General features: G+C 33.9%; 1 protein-coding gene across 1 annotated transcript; it reads right to left on the bottom strand.

The window, feature by feature from the left end:
* Positions 1-19,236: 19,236 nt before the first annotated feature.
* Positions 19,237-19,815, bottom strand: LOC134722884 (uncharacterized). Its single transcript, XM_063586517.1, has one exon. It carries the CDS (start codon positions 19,813-19,815, stop codon positions 19,237-19,239), a length of 579 nt encoding a protein of 192 aa, XP_063442587.1.
* Positions 19,816-20,331: the final 516 nt, after the last annotated feature.

The raw sequence follows: 20,331 nt of genomic DNA, 5'->3' as shown, positions 1-20,331 counted from the left end.
GGGGGGGGGGGGGTTGGGGGTATTTTGTTGAAAAAAAATGGTTGCTTATATAGGGAACCACTGAATCATGACTGGAGCGGCCCTCCTTAGCTCAAATGACCCCTTACAAAACGTTCTGAATCCGCCACTATTTGTTCACAGCGATTCGGAGTTGAAAAGACTAAGGGCGACACGAAAGGCAACGCATATAGGTTGTATTTTTCTACTCCTTAAAAACAGATTTCTTTCACGGCCTTTTTAAAAAAATTACAATCGAAGTTGCTGATGGATTTTGCGGGGAATTTTAGCCGCTATTTATAGCTTTGTCTTATGGTACGATGGAATGGTCTTATGGTTTGATGAAATGATCATATAGTGTAATCAAATAGTCTACTGGTATATAGATGACACCCCGTGACATAAAAAATGTTAGCTTGATATTGAAATATGTCTTTATAAGATAGTTATATGACATAATAGTATGACAAAATTGTTTCATGTTATATCGAGATGATTGTAGAAATGTATCGTTATAATATACTGAGGTGACAACCTTGTATGCGAAAGATGCTAATGTTATAATAAGATGTCTGTATAGTATGGAACGCAACAGCTGCCTTATGATAACAATAACCAAATCATTAAGGGTAAAGATATATCATGAAGAAAATGTTCTATACTATAACGGCATTTTTACAAAAAATTAACAAACAAAAACTAAATAACTTACAAGCTTAAAACAAGAAGATGCAGGCTTATACTCTTTTCGCCAAATTTAAACAATCATGAAAGCAACCTTATTTTTTAGAGAGTTTACTTACAGCTTTTGCTTGCAAATCATGTTGAAAGGTACGGAGAAAAATGTGTAAACTCTAACTTGTACCAATTTTCCCTGTACCCATGATAATTTAGCCGTATTCTTAAATATTATTATTACTAAAAAAAAGCTGAGAGATAGTCCAGATCGGTAGATGTTTGAAATGACATTATTTTTAAAATCAAAATGATCTGTAAAATGAAGATAACAAATCAATGCTGAAAGTCGATTAATCTCTACTTTTCTATCTACATTTTACGAAATTTCCTAGCACTAAAATACAAAGACATCGTCGGGCAAGAAAGGGGGGTTGGTTTCACTTCAATGCTCAATTGATGAGGGGTGCCGCTGGGGTTCATGTACCGTATAATGATGGTTTTCAAAATGTATAGCATTTAAACATTTGCGTATGTGCAAGTGTATCATATTTATATTTTAGTTGGTTTCATCTGGTGTGTTGAAAAAGGATTACCAATGTGTCGAAGAGGGGCTGGTTGTGGATAGAAACATAGCCATGCAATTTCGGTCGATGCAAAAAAATATTGGGCTTTTTAAATAACAAGTAATGGGAACTTTTTTGTGTCATATCATATATTTCTGATATAATCTACCTATTCACTTATTATTTTAGCTGAAAAAAATGTAACCTTTTTTCCGCTGAAATAAAATTGAGAACGAAAATGAGGAATGTGTCAGAGACAACAATCCGACCATAGAGCTGACAACAGCCGAAAGCCACTAATGGGTCTTCAATGCAACGAAAAACTCCTGCACCCAGAGGCATTTATGTCTCGATTTTTTTATTATTTGAAGTTGTTGTAGAAAAAAATGTTCGAGTGTTAATCTTCGACGTACGTACCCAAACCGAACGAAAATCCCCGCACCAACATCATACAGGAAAGATACTGTCGGGCACCTGTAAGGGTTGAAACGAACGAAGGAAACCGAAATAAACGGGGAAAAAAATTATTCAAATAATATAATATTAAACATCGATGAGAAATATAAATATACTATATCCCGTTGAATTTTAAGTTTGAGACTCGATTGTTAATTGAAAAAAAATGGAAGAAAATGATGAGCTAGTGTTTAAGGTCCAGTAACAAATATTACATTCATATCGGAACAGGAGAAAATAAACTCATCATAGATACTAGGACTAAATTTTGTAAATACGCCAGACGCGCGTTTCGTCTACTAAAGACTCATTAGTGACGCTCGACTCCAAAAAGGTTTATGGTGGTTGGAATATAAGCATGTTTCATACAAGGCATACATACTTAGTTGGATTGTATACGTTTCAAGTGCACAATTAAACAGTCTGCAAAGGCGACATTTCATCCTTCCAGGACGCATTTTTCCTACTATCAGACATGCTTCCCCTGCTTAACTGCACTGATACGTATATAATAAGTAATTTTCCAATATTTTTGAGATTAAAAAATAAATGTCATTTCTATATATACAATAAAAAGCCAAAAATCTGGGTGTTCATGGCTGTGTTTCTGTTCTCAAGTGTTCCCTCTTGTCACTTTAATAGTCAATTTTTCAACACACTTTATGAAACCAAACCAAAATGGAAAAAAAGTCACACTTTCGCATATGCGAATTTTGACGCAAATTTTGAAATGTTATGCATTTTAAGAATCTTAATTGTACGAATTGAAATGCACCCCTCCCTCTTTAACCCGAAGTAGTCTAAAAAACGCTATACAAATTCTTAAAAAAAATAGAAAAGTAAAGATTTATCAACTTTCAGCATTGATTTGTTAATTATATCCCCGCTTTAAAAAAGGGGGGGTGTACTGTTTTACCTCTGTCCGTCCGTCCGTCAGTCAGTCCGTCCCATGTATATTTTTCGTCGCATTTTTCTCAGGAACTACAATACAAGGATTTCTGAAATTTGGTTTCAGGGTCTATCTAAGTCAGCTATACCGTGTGATGCGTTTTCAGATAGATCACTTAACAACTTCCTGTTTACCGAACACTTGTATGATTTTACACATGATAGCCAAGTTGAAAATTTTCGTTACACTTTTCTCAGGAACTACAATACAAGGATTTCTGAAATTTGGTTTCAGGATTTATATACATGTAAGTCAGCTATACCGTGTGATGCGTTTTCCGATTCATCACTCGACAACTTCCTGTTTACCGGACACTTGCATATTTTTACACTGTTTATTTTTTCCTCGCATTTTTCTCAGGAACTACAATACAAGGATTTCTGAAATTTGGTTTCAGGGTTTATCTAAGTCAGCTATACCGTGTGATGCGTTTTCAGATTGATCACTTGCCAACTTCCTGTTTACCTAACACTTGTATGATTTTACACATGATAGCCAAGTTGAAAATTTTTGTCACACTTTTCTCAGGAACTACAATACAAGGATTTCTGAAATTTGGTTTCAGGATGTATATAAGTCAGCTATACCGTGTGATGCGTTTTCAGATTTATTACTCGACAACTTCCTGTTTACCAAACACTTGCATATTTTTACACTATTTATATTATCCACTTGCGGCGGGGGTATCATCAGTGAGCAGTAGCTCGCAGTTTCACTTGTTTTATTTACAGATCATTATGATTTTAACAATACTGTCATTTTAAACAAATACCAATCTGGTATTGTATTGGCTACGTGGCAAGTTGGAACGCTTGTATACATTTTGCACCATACCTGTCAATAATTTACAAACACGTGATTCAAGTAAACTCGGGGAAGATTCGCTTGTTGTAACTATCTGATATAAAGAAGTCGGAGATGTGGTGTGATTGTCAATGAGACAACTTTCCACTAGAGACCAAATAACACAAATTATAGGTCACCGTACGGCCGTACGCCTTCAATAATGGGCAAATCGCGTACTGCATAGTCGGCTATAAAAACTCAGAAATGGTCAAAATGACAAGGTGAAACAATTCAAACGAGAAAACTCACGACCTAACTTAAGTACAAAAAAATGAACAAAAAGTAAATATGAAACACATAAACAAAAAGTAAAATCACAAAAATACTGAACTCAGAGGAAAATCAATTTGGAAACTCCATAATCACATGGCAAAATCAAAAAACAAAACGCATAAAAAACGAATGGACAAGAACTGTCATATTCCTGACTTGGTACAGGCATTTTCAAATGTAGAAAATGGTGGATTAAACCTGGTTCTATAGCGCTAACCCTCTCACTTTAATAACAGTCTCATCAAATTCCGTTACATTTACATGATGCGTTAAATAAACAGTCACAATCAATAAAATAGTCAAAATATGGGAACATCAGTCATCATCGTACAACAATTTAACAGGACACAACAACATCTACTATCTACGAACACATGGATTGATTTGAGTGTCTGACGTCAGAAAAATTATATACGTCACATAAATTTGTCGTTCAATGTGCATACAATAGTTATCAAAAGTACCTGGATTATAAACAATTTTAAATTTAACATAGGCAATGTAAACAAGCTACAACAACTTAAATACGGGCTCCTGACTTTGGATCTCAACCTTCCCCTAACCTTGGACAGTGGTATAAAACAGTACAATTCCCTACAAAAGAACGAATTATAAAAAAAACCAGTTGAAATAGGCTTAACTCATTAGTTGGATTGAAGAAGAACAAATACTACAAATACAAGTGGACATGGCCTAGTACTTGTACATCCCAACAACAAAAAGACGCTAAGCGCAGATCTGAGAGTACTCGTAGTTACTAACAGCTAGATAAAAGTCACCAACAACTAAAAATTATACACTTAAGACTAAATTATCAATCAGTACACATCAAATATTAAATGGATTTATCCGGTGTAACGACGTCATACACAGCCAGAGAAAACATGACCTTGTACAACCTTGATACAGGTATCGACAGATTGTACATATACAGTCGAGATCACTTCTAACCTCTCATTAAATCTATAAGGAGAACTGTTCTAGAACAGTACATAGAACTGTCAGCCTGACACCTTTAAGTCAGTTCTAGGTTAGAACTGTTCTAGCTAGAACTGATTTGGTCAGTTTTACCAAGAACTGATTTGGACAGTTCTACCTGGAACTGATTCTGACAGTTCTACCCTAGAATAGTTTTAGACAGTTCTAGCTAGCACAGACCAAATGTTTGGTCAGTTCTACGGTTAGAATTGATTTCTAATTAATTCTTTGGCTAAATTTGATTTTTATAAATTCTACGGCCAGAATTAATCAATAAATTCTACGTCTAAAATTGAATTATAATTTCTACGGCTAAAATTGATTTATAAATTCTACCGCTAAAATTGATTTATAAGTTTTAAGAACACTTTGCCTTAATATAAAAAAAAGCGATTTAAATTATATAGAGTTTTGCTATTTTGCCGGTTTTATTTCAGATTTATAATCGGTAAGAGCAGTGGCGGACCCAAAAATTTTCATAAGTGGTGGCCCACTAACTGACATAAGAGGGGGCTCGCTCCAGTCACGCTTCAGTGATTCCCTATATAAGCAACCAAATGTTTTCCCAAAAAAAGGGGGGGGGGGCAAATTGACAAAGTATTATGGTCAAATGCCGTTATAGTATATAAATTGACCTTAGTGATATAGCGAATTGACAGAGTGTTATAGTCAAATGCCGTTATAGTATATAAATTGACCTTAGTGATATAGCGAATTGACAGTGGTATAGTCAAATGCCTTTATAGTATATAAATTGACCTTAGTGATATAGCGAATTGACAGAGTATTATAGTCAAATGCCGTTATAGTATATAAATTGACCTTAGTGATATAGCAAATTGACAGAGTATTATAGTCAAATGTCGTTATAGTATATAAATTAACCTTAGTGATTTAGCGAATTGACAGAGTATTATAGTCAAATGCCGTTATAGTATATAAATTAACCTTAGTGATATAGCGAATTGACAGTGGTATAGTCAAATGCCTTTATAGTATATAAATTGACCTTAGTGATATAGCGAATTGACAGAGTATTATAGTCAAATGCCGTTATAGTATTTAAATTTACCATAGTGATATAGCGAATTGACAGAGTATTATAGTCAAATGCCGTTATAGTATATAAAATGACCATAGTGATATAGCGAATTGGCAGAGTATTATAGTCAAATGCCGTTATAGTATATAAATTGACCTTAGTGATATAGCGAATTGACAGAGTATTATAGTCAAATGCCGTTATAGTATATAAATTTACCAAAGTGATATAATAGTGAATTGACAGAGTATTATAGTCAAATGCCGTTATAGTATATAAATTTACCATAGTGATACAGCGAATTGACAGAGTATTATGGTCAAATGCCAATAACAACTAATAAAAAATCATGCATCTAAGACTAAACTATCAATCCGTAAACATCCAACATTCAATGAATTTAGTGTGAAGACGTCTTAAACAGTCAGAGAAAAAACATGTCCTTGTTCAATGCCAGTTACAGGTATCGAAAGATTGTAGGTATTAACACGAATCTGTAAATGTATACAACATACTAGTAATATTTAGTTTGCTTTTAATTTACTGATAACAAAATCAATACTTATACCTATAAAAAACAATATTCAATGAATTAATTACAGTGTTGAATTGGTAATCTTTTAGAATAAGTTAATCTAAAGAAGCGATAAGTATACAAGGATCATTTCTAAATTTCCGGGAACGGTTAACAACATTTCTGTAAAAATGAGGATGTGCTATCTCGATTGAAATACGTTTTCTACAGGTACAACCAAACTTCAAAACCAAATCTGTTTATCTATGGAAAAAATAAGTAATAGTCCATCAGCTAGTTCTCAAAAGCCCGCTAGTTAAGGAGTTTGTGTTACACCCCAGGGTACCGCGATTTTTTTTGATAGAATTCAACTTCATTATCTAATTGATAAAATACAAGGTGTTAGACTAAAAAAAAAGTGTCCAAAAGAGGATTAAAAACGTCCCTTCCAATGGTCCCCTCATTTACCAATCACGACAAAGTAATTTGTAATTATTTTTTTTAAATATAAAGCGATTAAAAAAAAATGATGTATAGGTTTAAACAATTAAAAGAGATACAAAACTTATCATATTAAATGTAACTCGAAAGATTTTTTGTTTAAAATGCAATGTTTTTTACATTACAAACAATCCGATTTTTTGGGTTCAAATTAAGGCATATTTTCACCTTTCATAAAGAAATTCGGTATACAATTACCTGTTTTAGCTAATTAAACTTGAGAATTAATCATTATGCAATGTTTAAATCATTTCCAGTATTTATATATCGTCTAAAATATGAATTATTTTATTAAATACATGTACGTGTAAATACTCGTGAAATACCGGAAATCATCAAATTACCGTCTTTGATTCAGTATAGAACATGTACAATGTATTCACACATAAGCATTATCAATTTCCAACTGAAAACAAACATTTAATTGTCGATTTATGATGTTTTTGTGAGACAAATTATTTTATAAAGTGAATGTGTAACGAAATATTTATGAAAAAAATACAAATTACGATGATTTTGTTTGGGTTCAGAAAAGGTGCACTCTATCGAACTCAATAAAGGTGTGCTTGATAACATTTTGTGTAGTAGCTATGAAGTGATTGACTTAAGATTGCTTTAGTCATTCAATCGACAAACAACGCTTTGAACTAACGTCAAATAGTCAGTTGACGGGTTTGGCAATACTTTTTACTCTCTAAGGTTTCTTAGAGATACACAAAAAATGGCTTTGTTGGTTTCAGTTTAAATAAATATTCTGATAAACGTTGGTTGCTAAATGCACATGAAAGAGCTTCATTATCATTAAAATGTCGAGACTTGGTAGGAATGGTTAACCCTGAAACATCCGCCCAAAAAGAACTTAGAAAAACTCGAATGAAGCGAGACGAATCTGATTTTTTGAAATTGTTTCAGACACTGCAGAACTGGCCAATTCCATTATAACATCTGAACAGTAAAATGGCTTGTTCTCGGGTTCTGTTGCTTCTTCGGAATTAATGTGCGACCTTCTTAACGCGTATGAAAAGGGAAAATTTGCTTCAGAAATGTTCATTACGGAAAGGCTTATTCAAAAGTCAAATATCTTCAAAACACTCAAAAGAAAATCATTGCTTACATTTTTAAAAAAGGAAATAAAAGGCAAGCAGTTAATGACTGATAAGAACAACAAAACATTGAGAGCAGATGAAAAAAATGTCGCCTGCTTGTCATAACCCAGACAAGATAGTTGGTTATGCGATAGGTTCTCCAGTTGGATTTAGGTCCTCTTCCAATGTCTCTTGCAAACTTTGATTGTACACATGAAATGAAAAATTAAAACCTGTCCTGAGTGGTCTTTTAGAAAAGGCGCATTCCTTAGGAAAGCATTAGGATATTTGACGACATGGCAGTTTTTCAAACAATTACTAGGATACCGAGCACTTTTTTCGATTTGGCAATTGTTATTTTAAAAACCATCCTTTTAGTTTCATAAAGTGGTCCCGCATTGATTTTGTCACTGAATAGTATCGCACAATATTCATAACGAAATTAGAACGGCAGGTCCTTGGGAGGGCAAATCTTTACGATAAGTTCTATACCATCAGTCACAGTCGTGTTCTTGGGAATGCAAGAAATTTTTGTTAGTTGGGGGAAACAAAGTTGCTTTTGTAGAATTCTTTTGTATTAAAGAGTAAAGAATCTTATAGATTTACACTTGAATGTATTGATTTATTTGTATCACATGGAAGTATGTGCCACAAAATATATGTTGAAAATGAAATAGCGTAAAATGGTTTTAGCTTATAATCAAACAGGAAGAAGCCGATAAAACAATGTTTCTTAATAAAATGCAAAAACATGCAGCTGACAAAAGTTACGACTCCATTGTTACTAAACCTTCTGACACTGTTGTGGAAGTATTAGCTTACTATTTTCACAGTTGCATATCAATTCTAACATTGCAAGTCTGACATATACATCCTCCAAATGCAGATTATTAAATGTGCAATCAATGTGTGCAAACTTGGTGAGAATTTTTGTAGAAAACTGCCAGGATTTCACGACAATACAGGTTGTGTTACAGTAAGTGTTTTGTCTGATAAAGAAAAAAAGCAAAGCATTCGGTTTTTTGACACGTTATGTGGAATTTCAGAAGGTCTATTCCATCTTGGTGAAACCTTGGAAGAGGTTGGCGAAGAGTTGTCAAAACACTCGAGAGGTTTTCGTGTTCTATATATGGCTATGAAATTAAAAATATCGATAAATAAAAATCAGAACGTATTGGAATGCAAAAGATGCAATGTTAAAGCACATTAAACAAGTCAACTTTCAGACGAAGATTTGGAAATCTGCTCTTAAACACAACACTGGTCTGTTGCCAAACAACTATGATTGGATTGGTTAGAGCGCTATGATCAGTATCAATTTGATAGACCAACCACCAGCGTTAGATGCTTTGGTAATTTTGATGTGCTGTTCATGTAAAGCTGGTTGTGCAAAAAAAAGATGTTCATGTGTTCAAAAAGGCTTATGCTGAACAGATAGCTGTATGTAAATGCTCGAAAGCTTGTAGATATAAGCATTATCAAATCGTTGATATTGCTAACGATGACGACGAAGATGATCGAAAAGATGACAATTCGGTAGATGCAGGTGACCAAATTGATGATGATTCTATGGATTGACCTTCTGTGTGACCTTACAATGTGGTGATGCGGTTGTTAAATTTAAAAAAGAAAAAAAAAGAAACTTAGAAACCCTGACAGTTTTGTGTGATTTAATATGTGAGTTAATTCATGAATGTGAGGTATAAATTTGTGACAGAATAGTTCATTTCTGGTTGCTCATGTTTGTGTTTGTAGTTGATTCTCGTTGTTTTTGTTTCTTACCTGTAATTTTTTTTTCAACAGCCTTTATATATTTTATGCTGTATGTTTCAATGTGAAACAATATACCATTTTATCAAGAAAATTACTACGTATGCTTCTTTTCATTCAAAATCATGACTTTTGGAAATTGACCCTCCCCCTTTTTTTCTTGGTCCTCTACGATTTAAAAAATAATTAAAAACTAGCCTGCGTTTTAATAAGATATGATGTGTTCCATTTAATAAAAAGTTAAGTACCGAATACTTGGTTATTTTTACATTTTTTCTGTAATAGTGTGCAAAACAAAATTTTTGATATACCCTGAAATAATTCCCATTTTAACCCCTTTTGGACACTTTTTCAAAAGTCTAACACCTCTTAAAATATTCTTCAGATATTACTCTTTAAATTTATACAAAAAAATTGCGGTACTCTGGGGTGTAACACAGAACTGAATTTTTGCCCTGCCAACTGATGGACTATAAAGGTTTAAAGTAATTTATGGAAACGATATGCACATTTTAAAATGTTTTCTATATTGTATAGACTTCACAATGGGAATCAAAGGTAATATTCAAATGTTTGTGACAGGAGACAATTCTATTATATGATTTTGTAGTTTTATTTTAATATCATCTGGAGAAGAAATACAGGAGAATAACATAGTAATCGTCTTGTTACATTTAAAAACAATAAACCAATGCTTAGACCATGCTGATTTGTACTACATTACTATTTAAGACATCCTCTAATGCGTACGGACTATTACTTGAATAAGAAAGGGATGTTTCATTAGCACACATTGCAAATAACTAGCTTTGTCAGATACACGAATAATGAATAGTAGGGATCCTAATACAGAGCCTTGTGGAACTCCAGCATTGAGGGGGAGGACAGGGGGTACCCTTCTCCTTTCTCCCATCAGAATGAAACATCTCCTTTTGAGATAAATTAAAATAAATCTGTATCTGTCGTTTTTGTCTGTACATAAGCCACAATTTATTAGCACAAAAACAATTTATGATTGATCATTATAACAATAAGAAGTTAAAGGCGGCAACCATTTCTCATGTAAGGGAAACGACACTAATTGTTTTCAATAAAAATCTTGTAAATGTCTTGGTTTATAAATTGTACGCCCTCGTCTGGTTCTGTCACATGACAAAACAATAGTTTCTATATTGGAGTGAGCTGCATGGAAAAAAGGGGGGATGGGGAGTGGGGGCTCAGCATGAGTTTTAAAAAATGCTCCAATTCATATATTGGATTGAAAATAAAGGGATATGGAGAAGATGAACATGGGACAAAATCGCACAAAATACAAATAATCAATGAACAGGGTTTTTATTCCTGTTCTTCATCTTGCCAGTCGATGTAGTCTTGATCAATGAACGAATCATTCATGTACCATAGTTGTAGCAAATTTCCCTTGAAAAAACAGTGAGGTATCTACATACAAACCCACTGTTTTATACAAAGCCTTCAATTGTTTAACCAATTGAAAGTTTTGTTAACAGTGGTGTATACGTATAACTCACTCTTTTTCAAACGAAATGTTTACAAACCCCGGATCGCTTCTTTCTCCGAATTGATATTTCTTCGTGCAAATCTTCACATAGTATTATATATGAATGGTTTTCTAAAGATTCATTAAGATCCATGCATCTGTTTATGGGTGCTTACAAGTTCCACGTACAGACATACAGATAGACTCACTAACGAAAGGGGGAAGGAAGGACTAACGGACGGACATAAAGACTGACCCGGTGATTCTTATATACCCCCGTCAACTTTGATTGATTGGAACATAACAATGAAATAGAAACTAAAGTGAGACTTTTATTCAATTTGATTAATACGTTTTTAATCATCACACGCATGGTCGAAAATATAACGAAATCGCACTTGATAATCAGATAATAACCACACAAAATTACTCCCTTGTAATCGGCACCAGCATACAGTTGTAGTAAACATAAGTATCACCTCAATATATAATCCCAAACACATTCCAATAGCACAATAAGCATTTCATTCACTTTTGAGTTCCAAAATGAAACACACATGAATCTAACGGTCTTCTGTAAAAAACAATTTCCTTTTAAACTGCCGACCAACTGGAAGTAGTATTCGTAAATCTCATAAAGCTCATCATTCTGGAAGTAGTGTTTGATGTTCTTGGCGGAGAAATGGCGTTGGTTAAGTCCACCTTCAATAAAAAAAAAATTAGGGAAGTATACATTGATATAGTTCTTTAAGATATATATATCTACTTTTCAACTCAGTAGTCTATGAGCGCATTCATCAATTAAGACGCGGCAATTATGATTTCTACTTTCATTAAAATACACTTTTGCCAATAGACCTGGCGCGTTCGGCTCGATGTCAGAGTGTTAGGGAAACAAAATGCAATCAATGAATGAATTCAACCTTTGACAAACTATGAAAACGATAAAAATGCGTCTGCAGTTTGTCGTTTGACAGTACAAACGCTACATTTGTTTCTTACTACAACCTGATTAAACGAAGTATTTGAAATTGTTTCTATGTTTTTAAAAGTCTGTTTACCTACAACATGTGCATGCCTTATTGAAAGTTCAAACAGGGTCAGTAAAGAATTATTAAACGATGTATTTGTTTCTACTTTTGTAGCAGCGTTTAGATAACAACAACAAACGCGACACAACGTTTACAAAATTTGGGTTAGAAAGAAATGCGGCCTAAATAAAAAAAAACAAGTTTGTTAGGTTAGGGACGACATCAAAAAATCAATGAAGGATAAAAAACTTAATTCAAATAGTTTGAGGGTGGGGGGTCAAACTGCTGCAATTTTTTTTTAAATTGACCTCGATTTTACATACATCCTAATTGGTCAATCAATTTTTCCCAAATTAAGTTGAGAGGGGGTAGGGGGGTCAGTGAAAAAATTATATGAATTTAGTTTTTTATCCTTCATTGAACTTTTAATGTCGTCCCTTATATGTATACTTATCGAAATGGATATTGTTGTCGAGTTATTTGTGAAAATCGCACCTTTATAAGATTGTTTTATTCGGAATTGTAACAGCAAAATCGTAGTGAAAAATGCATTTTCGGATAGCTTACTGTTTACCTTGCATAAACGTGTGTAATTTTTTTTTCAGAATTTATCTTCTAAATAACAACTCGTTAAATGGATACAAAGGGGTAATCTATACAGTTTCTTCCATTTCTGACGAAAACGGATACGTTTGAGAAAGTTTTTTTTTTATTCGGTTTACATATAAAGATACAAACATGATATGAAATAACATAAGCACAACATTAAACACACAAACATGCAGACAAGATATATATATAGAACAGCAAATTTTAAGGTACATTAAAATACATGTAAAGCACTGCTAAAAAAACATATCTAAAACCACAAATGTGCTATTTTGATACTTTAAAGATTCTTTGTATTAATACGAAAAATATGTGAAAAAGTAAGATCCTTCCAAAACCTTGTGATCATTCATAAACAAGAAGAACTCGTCCGCGTGCTCACTGGATGTCAATTAAATTACTGTATAAACACGGCCGACACTAGGCTAACCGAGAGATAGGTCGGTTAATCTATATTGAGTATGCGGCTATATCGGCGGTGGGTCTGGTCTGTTAATCGGGTTGGCTAGAGTCTGTTAATCAGGTGTTATCGTGAAAATCAGTGCAAGGTCATCATGTTTCATTGTATAACTTTTTAATTATATTTATATCATTAAAACTATTCATGTCTGACAAAATGATTTGAAGCACTGAATCCCGTGGTATACATTTTTCTAGCTTTAATAAACGATCTATAAAATGAAAAGGCGAGTTACTTATCAGTAAATTTATACACAATTTACACACACAAAATGAACACAAAAATGACAAGTTGGTTGAGTTTACTTGTATGCAATCTTCTGAACATCGCAAAAAGACTGGCATTATGTTTGTTTACCATGATATTAACATAAGTATGTGAAAAATCTACACGAAAAACTGTATTTTGGTGACATAAATCAATTTTTGATAAAAAAAAAAATGGTCTGTTAATGGGTTGGATGTATAAAACTATGTCTGTTAGATGGTCTGTTTAGAGTTATGAATGATATTACAAGTATAATTTAATTGCTATATGGGGTGTTAAAGAGATAGGCTCAAGATTAGTGGCTAGAATAAATGGAAACAAAACATGAACAATGAAACATAAGTTTAGACAATGGAATCTGAAAATTGATAGAAATGATTTTAAAAAGTGTAAAATCAAAGTTATATTAATTTCATCAAAGAATGGTCGCATATATCATGTGGATTCTGTTTCATTGATATGCATGGCACCAATTTGTCATTTACATAGTTTACAAGTACATAAATCAGAGAAAAACTTCGTAATGTTTCGATTTTTTTTATCAAATGAACTGAAATATGTTTATAATGCAAACACATATAGACAAACCTTTCAGTATCAACCTTTATCTACACCACCTTGAATTCACTCGATAGAAAAACAAGCACGTTTGCGGACTGCGAGTCGGCTAAATGACTTACAATATCATAGGAATACATCATTACTCGAAAAATAAAATTAATATTATACATTTATTGTGATTTACAGGAATATAAAATTGTCTTGTTGTTACACATTAAATCAGCACCCAACACTAATACAAAAAAAAAACCTTACTAATGTCTATTTCTTGTTTAGAACCACGGTTTAGAACTTAATTGCAACAGACATTTCCTTAAGCGGCAGAATGATGACTCGGTACAAAGGAAAATACATACCGGAAATAAACTCCTCATAGATACCAGGATTGAAATTTGATATTTGCGCCTTATATTTACGCCCAAAACACATTTCGTCTACGAAAAACTCATCAGTGACGCTCGAAAAAAACTGTTAAAAAGGCCAAAAACAAAGTTGAAAAGCATTGAGGAAATGCAACTAATACCGGCGTCACACATTAGCGTATAGCTGCGGGGTGTTAAAAATCATTTACGCTGCCAATATGCTTTAAGCGTGTGTTGGGCGTACTAGAAGCGTACCTAAGGCTTAGCGTTTATCCGGCGTCCAAGAAACGTATGTTGTATGCTTTTTATGCTGCATAAAAATTTCCTCGGGTTGTAGTGTTCATCAAGCGTATTTACTTTCCTTCAGTGGCTAGAGGTATAGGGGGAGGGTTGATATCTCATAAACATGTTTATCTCCTCCGCAATTTTGCGCCTGTCCCAAAGCAGGAGCCTCTGGCCTTTGTTAGTTTTATATGAATTTTAGTTTTTTGTGTATAATTCGGAGTTTATTATGACGTCCATTATCACTGCACATGTACTAGTATACATATTTTTAAGTTGCCAGCTGAAGGACGCCTACGGGTGCGGGAGTTTTTCTCAACATTGAAGACCATTTGTGGCCTTTGTCTGTTGTGTGTTCTATGGTCGGGTTGTTGTCGCTTTGACACATTCCCCATTTTCTTTCTTAATTTTACCTTTGTATTTCGACGTACTTTAAACTGATGCAACGCGCTTTGAACGATTGCTTAGCGTTCTTAGGGAAGACATCAAAAGATCGATGTAGGATAAAAAAAACTTAAATCAAATAGTTTGGGGGTGGGTGGGGGTCAACATTGCTGCAAGTTTTATTCATCTAAAATCGATTTTACATATATCCCTATTGGTTAATAAATTTTTCCCAAATTAAGTTAAGAGGGGTGTGGGGGTCAGTGACAAAACTATGTGAATTAAGTTTTTTATCCTTCATTCAACTTTTGATGTCGTCCCTAATGGCGTGCAATTAACGTATACCGACTTTGTCAGTTTCCTCTACGTTTGGTGCACGCCGGTCTGTCCGCCAAGGTTTGACTAAGGTAATCTATTCCTGAGGTAGAAAAGTCTTAGTATTCCAAAGAAAACGCATGGAATTTAACCAGCTGCATTGCAACACATGACAGATTCAGATGTTACAGATGTTGAACAGACAAAAAAATAAGGATGATTGATAACTTGGCGTAAATTATATATTCATGCAAATTCGAGCGGCCAATCAGTCCATATAACGCTAATTTGAAGTGACACACCCTTTTAATGAAATGCAGAGAAAAAAAAGTGCTCTTTCTATAAGGATACTGTTGCACCGTATTGTAATTTTTCGTCACAAGTACATCTCATTTTATTCAATGTGAAAATATAAACTCAAGGTAGTAAGACTATTGTCGTGGCTAAATAACTCTTAACTGACAAGATTTAAATTGTCCAACCTATTAACAGACTGTATTCCCCTAATATTCATTAAAATGTGGTATAACTCACCTTATATAACAATTATGAAATATTTATCAACGACAATTGATTTTTTAGAACCAAAGTACTACTTTGTGTCCTTTAAATCATATCTAAAAATGGTTTTAGGCCTTTTATCTAAAATATTGCTATGCGTACAAGCATCAAAACCACATACTTGCGCGACGCCTTTTCGTTTTACTTAAAATTGCGCAGGCTATGATTTTTTTTTAATGGTGGAAAATGTTCTATGATAGATATCATTTTGTCAGACACTTTTCTTTTTTTGATGTGATTCTCATAATATGCCAAAAAATCTGTATATTTAACAGAGTTTAACATTAAATTGTGAGTTTTACTCTTAACAGACGTATAACCAACCCGATAAACAGACCCACCGCCGATATAGACGCATACTCAATATAGATTAACCGACCTATATCTCGGTTAGCCGAGTGTCGGCCGTGATAAACGTGTGTTTAAATAGAAATGTAATAGGTAAAAGTTGAAAAATTATATCCATGTCCAATTGAACTGTGGGAAATTAAATAACAATGACCAGTCCAAATCAAAATAAGTATTAGGAGGTAAATTGGGCTTGGAGATAATGACATATTTTATATTATGATTTTTTTGTCATAACAACCGAAAAATAATTGACCAAATTAAACCTTTTAACATAGTTTTCAGATCATTCATTAGCGTACCAAGTATAATACAATATAAGGTTTGGGCTGCAAAAGTCAACAAAACTATTGACTTTTTACAGAAGTTTGGTCTTTTTAAAAGGGTATGAAGGGTGTCATTTTGAAAAATGTTACATCTATTCATAGCAAAATAATTTCACAAAAAAACATTCTAGTTTAAATACTGCATTAGGGACGACATCAAAAGATCAATGTAGGATAAAAAACTGAAATCAAATAGTTTGGGGGTTGGTTTTTTTTTTTTTTTTGGGGGGGGGTAACATTGCTGCAAGTTTTGTTAATTTAAAATCGATTTTACATATATCCATATAGGTAAATCAATTTTTCCAAAATTAAGTTAAGAGGTGGGAAGGGAAGGGGGGTCAGTGAAAAAACTATGTGAATTAAGGTTTTTCTTATCCTACATTGAACTTTTGATGTCGTCCCTTATATAATTGGCATTGTGATAAACAGCCTTTAAGTGAACCATGATATAGCAAACACTGAACTAATAACGCACTATAGATACTAATTGTTAGCATAAACAGATAAATATATGATTCCCGCCGGCACACCTGTACCTATTTTTAACCGAAGTGACCCCCCATCCCCAACCCTGGCTCATTCACCCGATTAAAATTACAGTACGGGGTTATTTTATCATCACTAGGAACATTTTTGTAGTTACCAATACTGTTTATAATTTATTTACCACATACTCTATAATTCAAATAAAAAATATGTTAAGGGACCGACCACTGATCTAACCTATACAATGTGTGTGATTTGGGGGAAAAGGGCGGATAATTAGGTATTTGTTTTTTCAAATTTATTTTTTTTGTTACTCAAGTTTATTCCCCAATAACTGGCGGGTCATTTGTCTTATTTTTCAAAAACACTAGAACACACCCGTGATATCGCGGGTCCCGTGACTGATTAAAGTATATGTAACAATGCGTAAGCCTTGTTTTAGTATTGGTATTGTCATCTGATAAAGTCATACCGATTATAAGATACACAGTTTTCTCTGCTTTTCTGTTTGAACCCGTCGACCTGGAACTTATCAATTATTGGTAATATTAATTATTTGGAAAACAGAAATTTTTTATCAACAGCATTGTCCTATATTATTTATAATTAAAGTTGAATTCTTATATTCGCTGTTTTACGTCATGTCCGCTAACAAATTGAAAACTGTACCTATACGCCTTATTTCAAGTCCAAATTTTTAGTATTCTTATTGTTATCTTAGAAAGTCTGACTGATTAGAATACTACACAATAGGGAACAATTTGACCCTGTGATTATGACCCGTGTGTATAGAAAAATCCTATAAAATACACCGTTTGGTGGTGCAAATTGAAAACTGTACATATACGCCTTATTTCGAGCCCAGATTTTTAGTATTCGTAATATTGTTATCTTAGAAAGTCTTACTGATTAAAATACTACACAATAGGGAACAATCTGACCCTGTGATTATGACCCGTGCATATAGCAAAATCCTATAAAATACACCGTTTGGTGGTGCAAATTGAAAACTACTCGCGGGTCCGTGACTGAATTAAAGTATATAACTATGCGCAAGCCTTATTTTAATATAAGTATTGTCATCTGATAAAGTCAAGTTTTCTCTGCTTCAAATCTTTCTGTTTGAACCCGTCGAACTGGAACTTATCAATTATTGGTAATATTAATTATTTGGAAAACAAAAGGTCCTGGAATGGAGTATTTTTTAATCAACATCATTGTCCTATATTAGTTATGAATAAAGTTGAATTCTTTGATTCGCTGTTTTACGTCATGCCCGCTAACAAATTGAAAACTGTACCTTTACGCCTTATTTTTAGTCCAGATTTTTAGTATTCGTAATGTTATCTTAGAAATTCTTACTGATTAAAATACTACAATAGGTAACAATTTGACAATTTAGTAGTGTCAACCCTGTGATTATGACCCGTGTATATCTGAATACACCGTTTGTTGGTGCGCCTGTCAGATGCGGAACGTACAGATACGGTAATAGGTAACAGGTAATTATACTATTGGTATCGGTATCGGACTCGACCCGGAACTTCTTAATTATTGGCAATATTAATTACGTGGAAAACAAAAGGGCCTGGAGTGGTGTAATTTTTAATCTACACCTTTGTACTATATTAGTTATATATAAAGTTGAATTCTTTGATTCGTCGATTTTACGTGATGACGGCTGACAAATTGGACCTCGTAATTTTAGTAGTATAGATACATGAACATGCCCCCCCCCCCCCCCCCCCCCCCCCATTTTTCAATTTTTCGTTTTCTCGGTATTTTCCTGTTATCAGCACCGATAAACACAGACAGTTCGAAAAGTCTTTCGCCTCAGCGAATTAGTAACAACGAATATACAATGGTATATCAAATGCATTTTATCAACACAATTATAGGAAAATCGTCTTATCTTTGTATGTTTTACTAGCCCTCCCGTTGAAAGTTATGTATTTCCCTCTCTAATCTACTCTAAGGTCGAACTGATGAACTGATCTGTGATTAGATGTTTGACCTCGTCGACCCCTCGTAATCCTAATAGCTTACTATTATAGTAGAACATGGTATTGGTCAGGGATTTTGCGGTGGTCTTCCCTAGAAGGCCCTTATCCAAGAGATGTTTTTTTTCTGTTTCTTTAGATATATGGGCTCGGCTTGTTTTGTTGTAGTTCCCACCCCTTGAGCGGTAAGCTCTATCATTCTTGCACTAAGGGCGCATCTGAATTCATAAAACCTGGAATCACGTTCATCTAAAAAGTTCAAATTGACACCATTTTCTCTGAGACACCTGAATAAACCGACACATAAGATGTACAGTGTTCTTGGAGGGTAAGGTTTGCCATCTTTCCAGCGAGTTTCAATTGCAAATTTGTTCAACCACTGATTTATATCCATAGCCGTGAAGTTCAGCAATTCAGGAATAGCACACTTTGTTTTCGTCATCTGTTTTCCTCTCCAGTCATTAAAAGTCGCTTTACTCCTATTGGTATTTTTCCGTGTGTTTTTGCTCTCTGTAGATTTTATCAAAGTTCCAACACTTGCATCGTCGACAAACGAATACCGCGAAGTATGCAAACTATCAAGCGCCATCTCAAGCTGTTCAATAACATTTTCAGGAGTTATGTTAACCTCCATTAAATCTAAACTACCCGGCGTGTCTATCATTTTATCCATCTCCGCGTTTACTTCATACAGGTCCATAACTTGACTCAAACTGAAATCTTCTAGCTTCTCAAATGCGGTGTTTTCATTTTCTATATCATTGCAAATTTGCGACAAAGTAACATCATCGACAGTGTTGTCCCAGTGTGCCTCTAAAAAAATCTATCTCCGTCACGTCCATCGTAGTGTAGGTTATGTGCCACGAATGCACGGGCCTAATAACCTTTACTCATTTTATTTACCTTATATGAAAAACGATTGGCCAGTATGTAGATACACCATGGACAGGACAAAAAAATACTGGGCAGCGAATGCACGGGATCTATTGTTTTCTAAAACCAACCATGGCACATATTATTTACCCTAATGAAAAACGATTGGTCAGTATGAAGATACACGATGGGTAGGACTAAAACACACTCGAAAGCAGAGCTCGTGCATTTAGTCCCACCCATAGTGTATCTACATACTAACCAACAGTTTTTCATAGGGTAACTAATACATATCTTAGAACATGGTCAAGACCGA

The sequence above is a fragment of the Mytilus trossulus genome, chromosome 6 (genome assembly GCF_036588685.1).
Source record: "Mytilus trossulus isolate FHL-02 chromosome 6, PNRI_Mtr1.1.1.hap1, whole genome shotgun sequence".
Taxonomy (NCBI): domain Eukaryota; kingdom Metazoa; phylum Mollusca; class Bivalvia; order Mytilida; family Mytilidae; genus Mytilus; species Mytilus trossulus.
This window is presented reverse-complemented; position numbering and strand designations above follow the sequence as displayed.

Coding starts and splice junctions, on each gene's coding strand:
- LOC134722884 (XM_063586517.1), bottom strand. CDS start 19,815: ATGGATAAAATGATAGACACGCCGGGTAGTTTAGATTTAATGGAGGTT.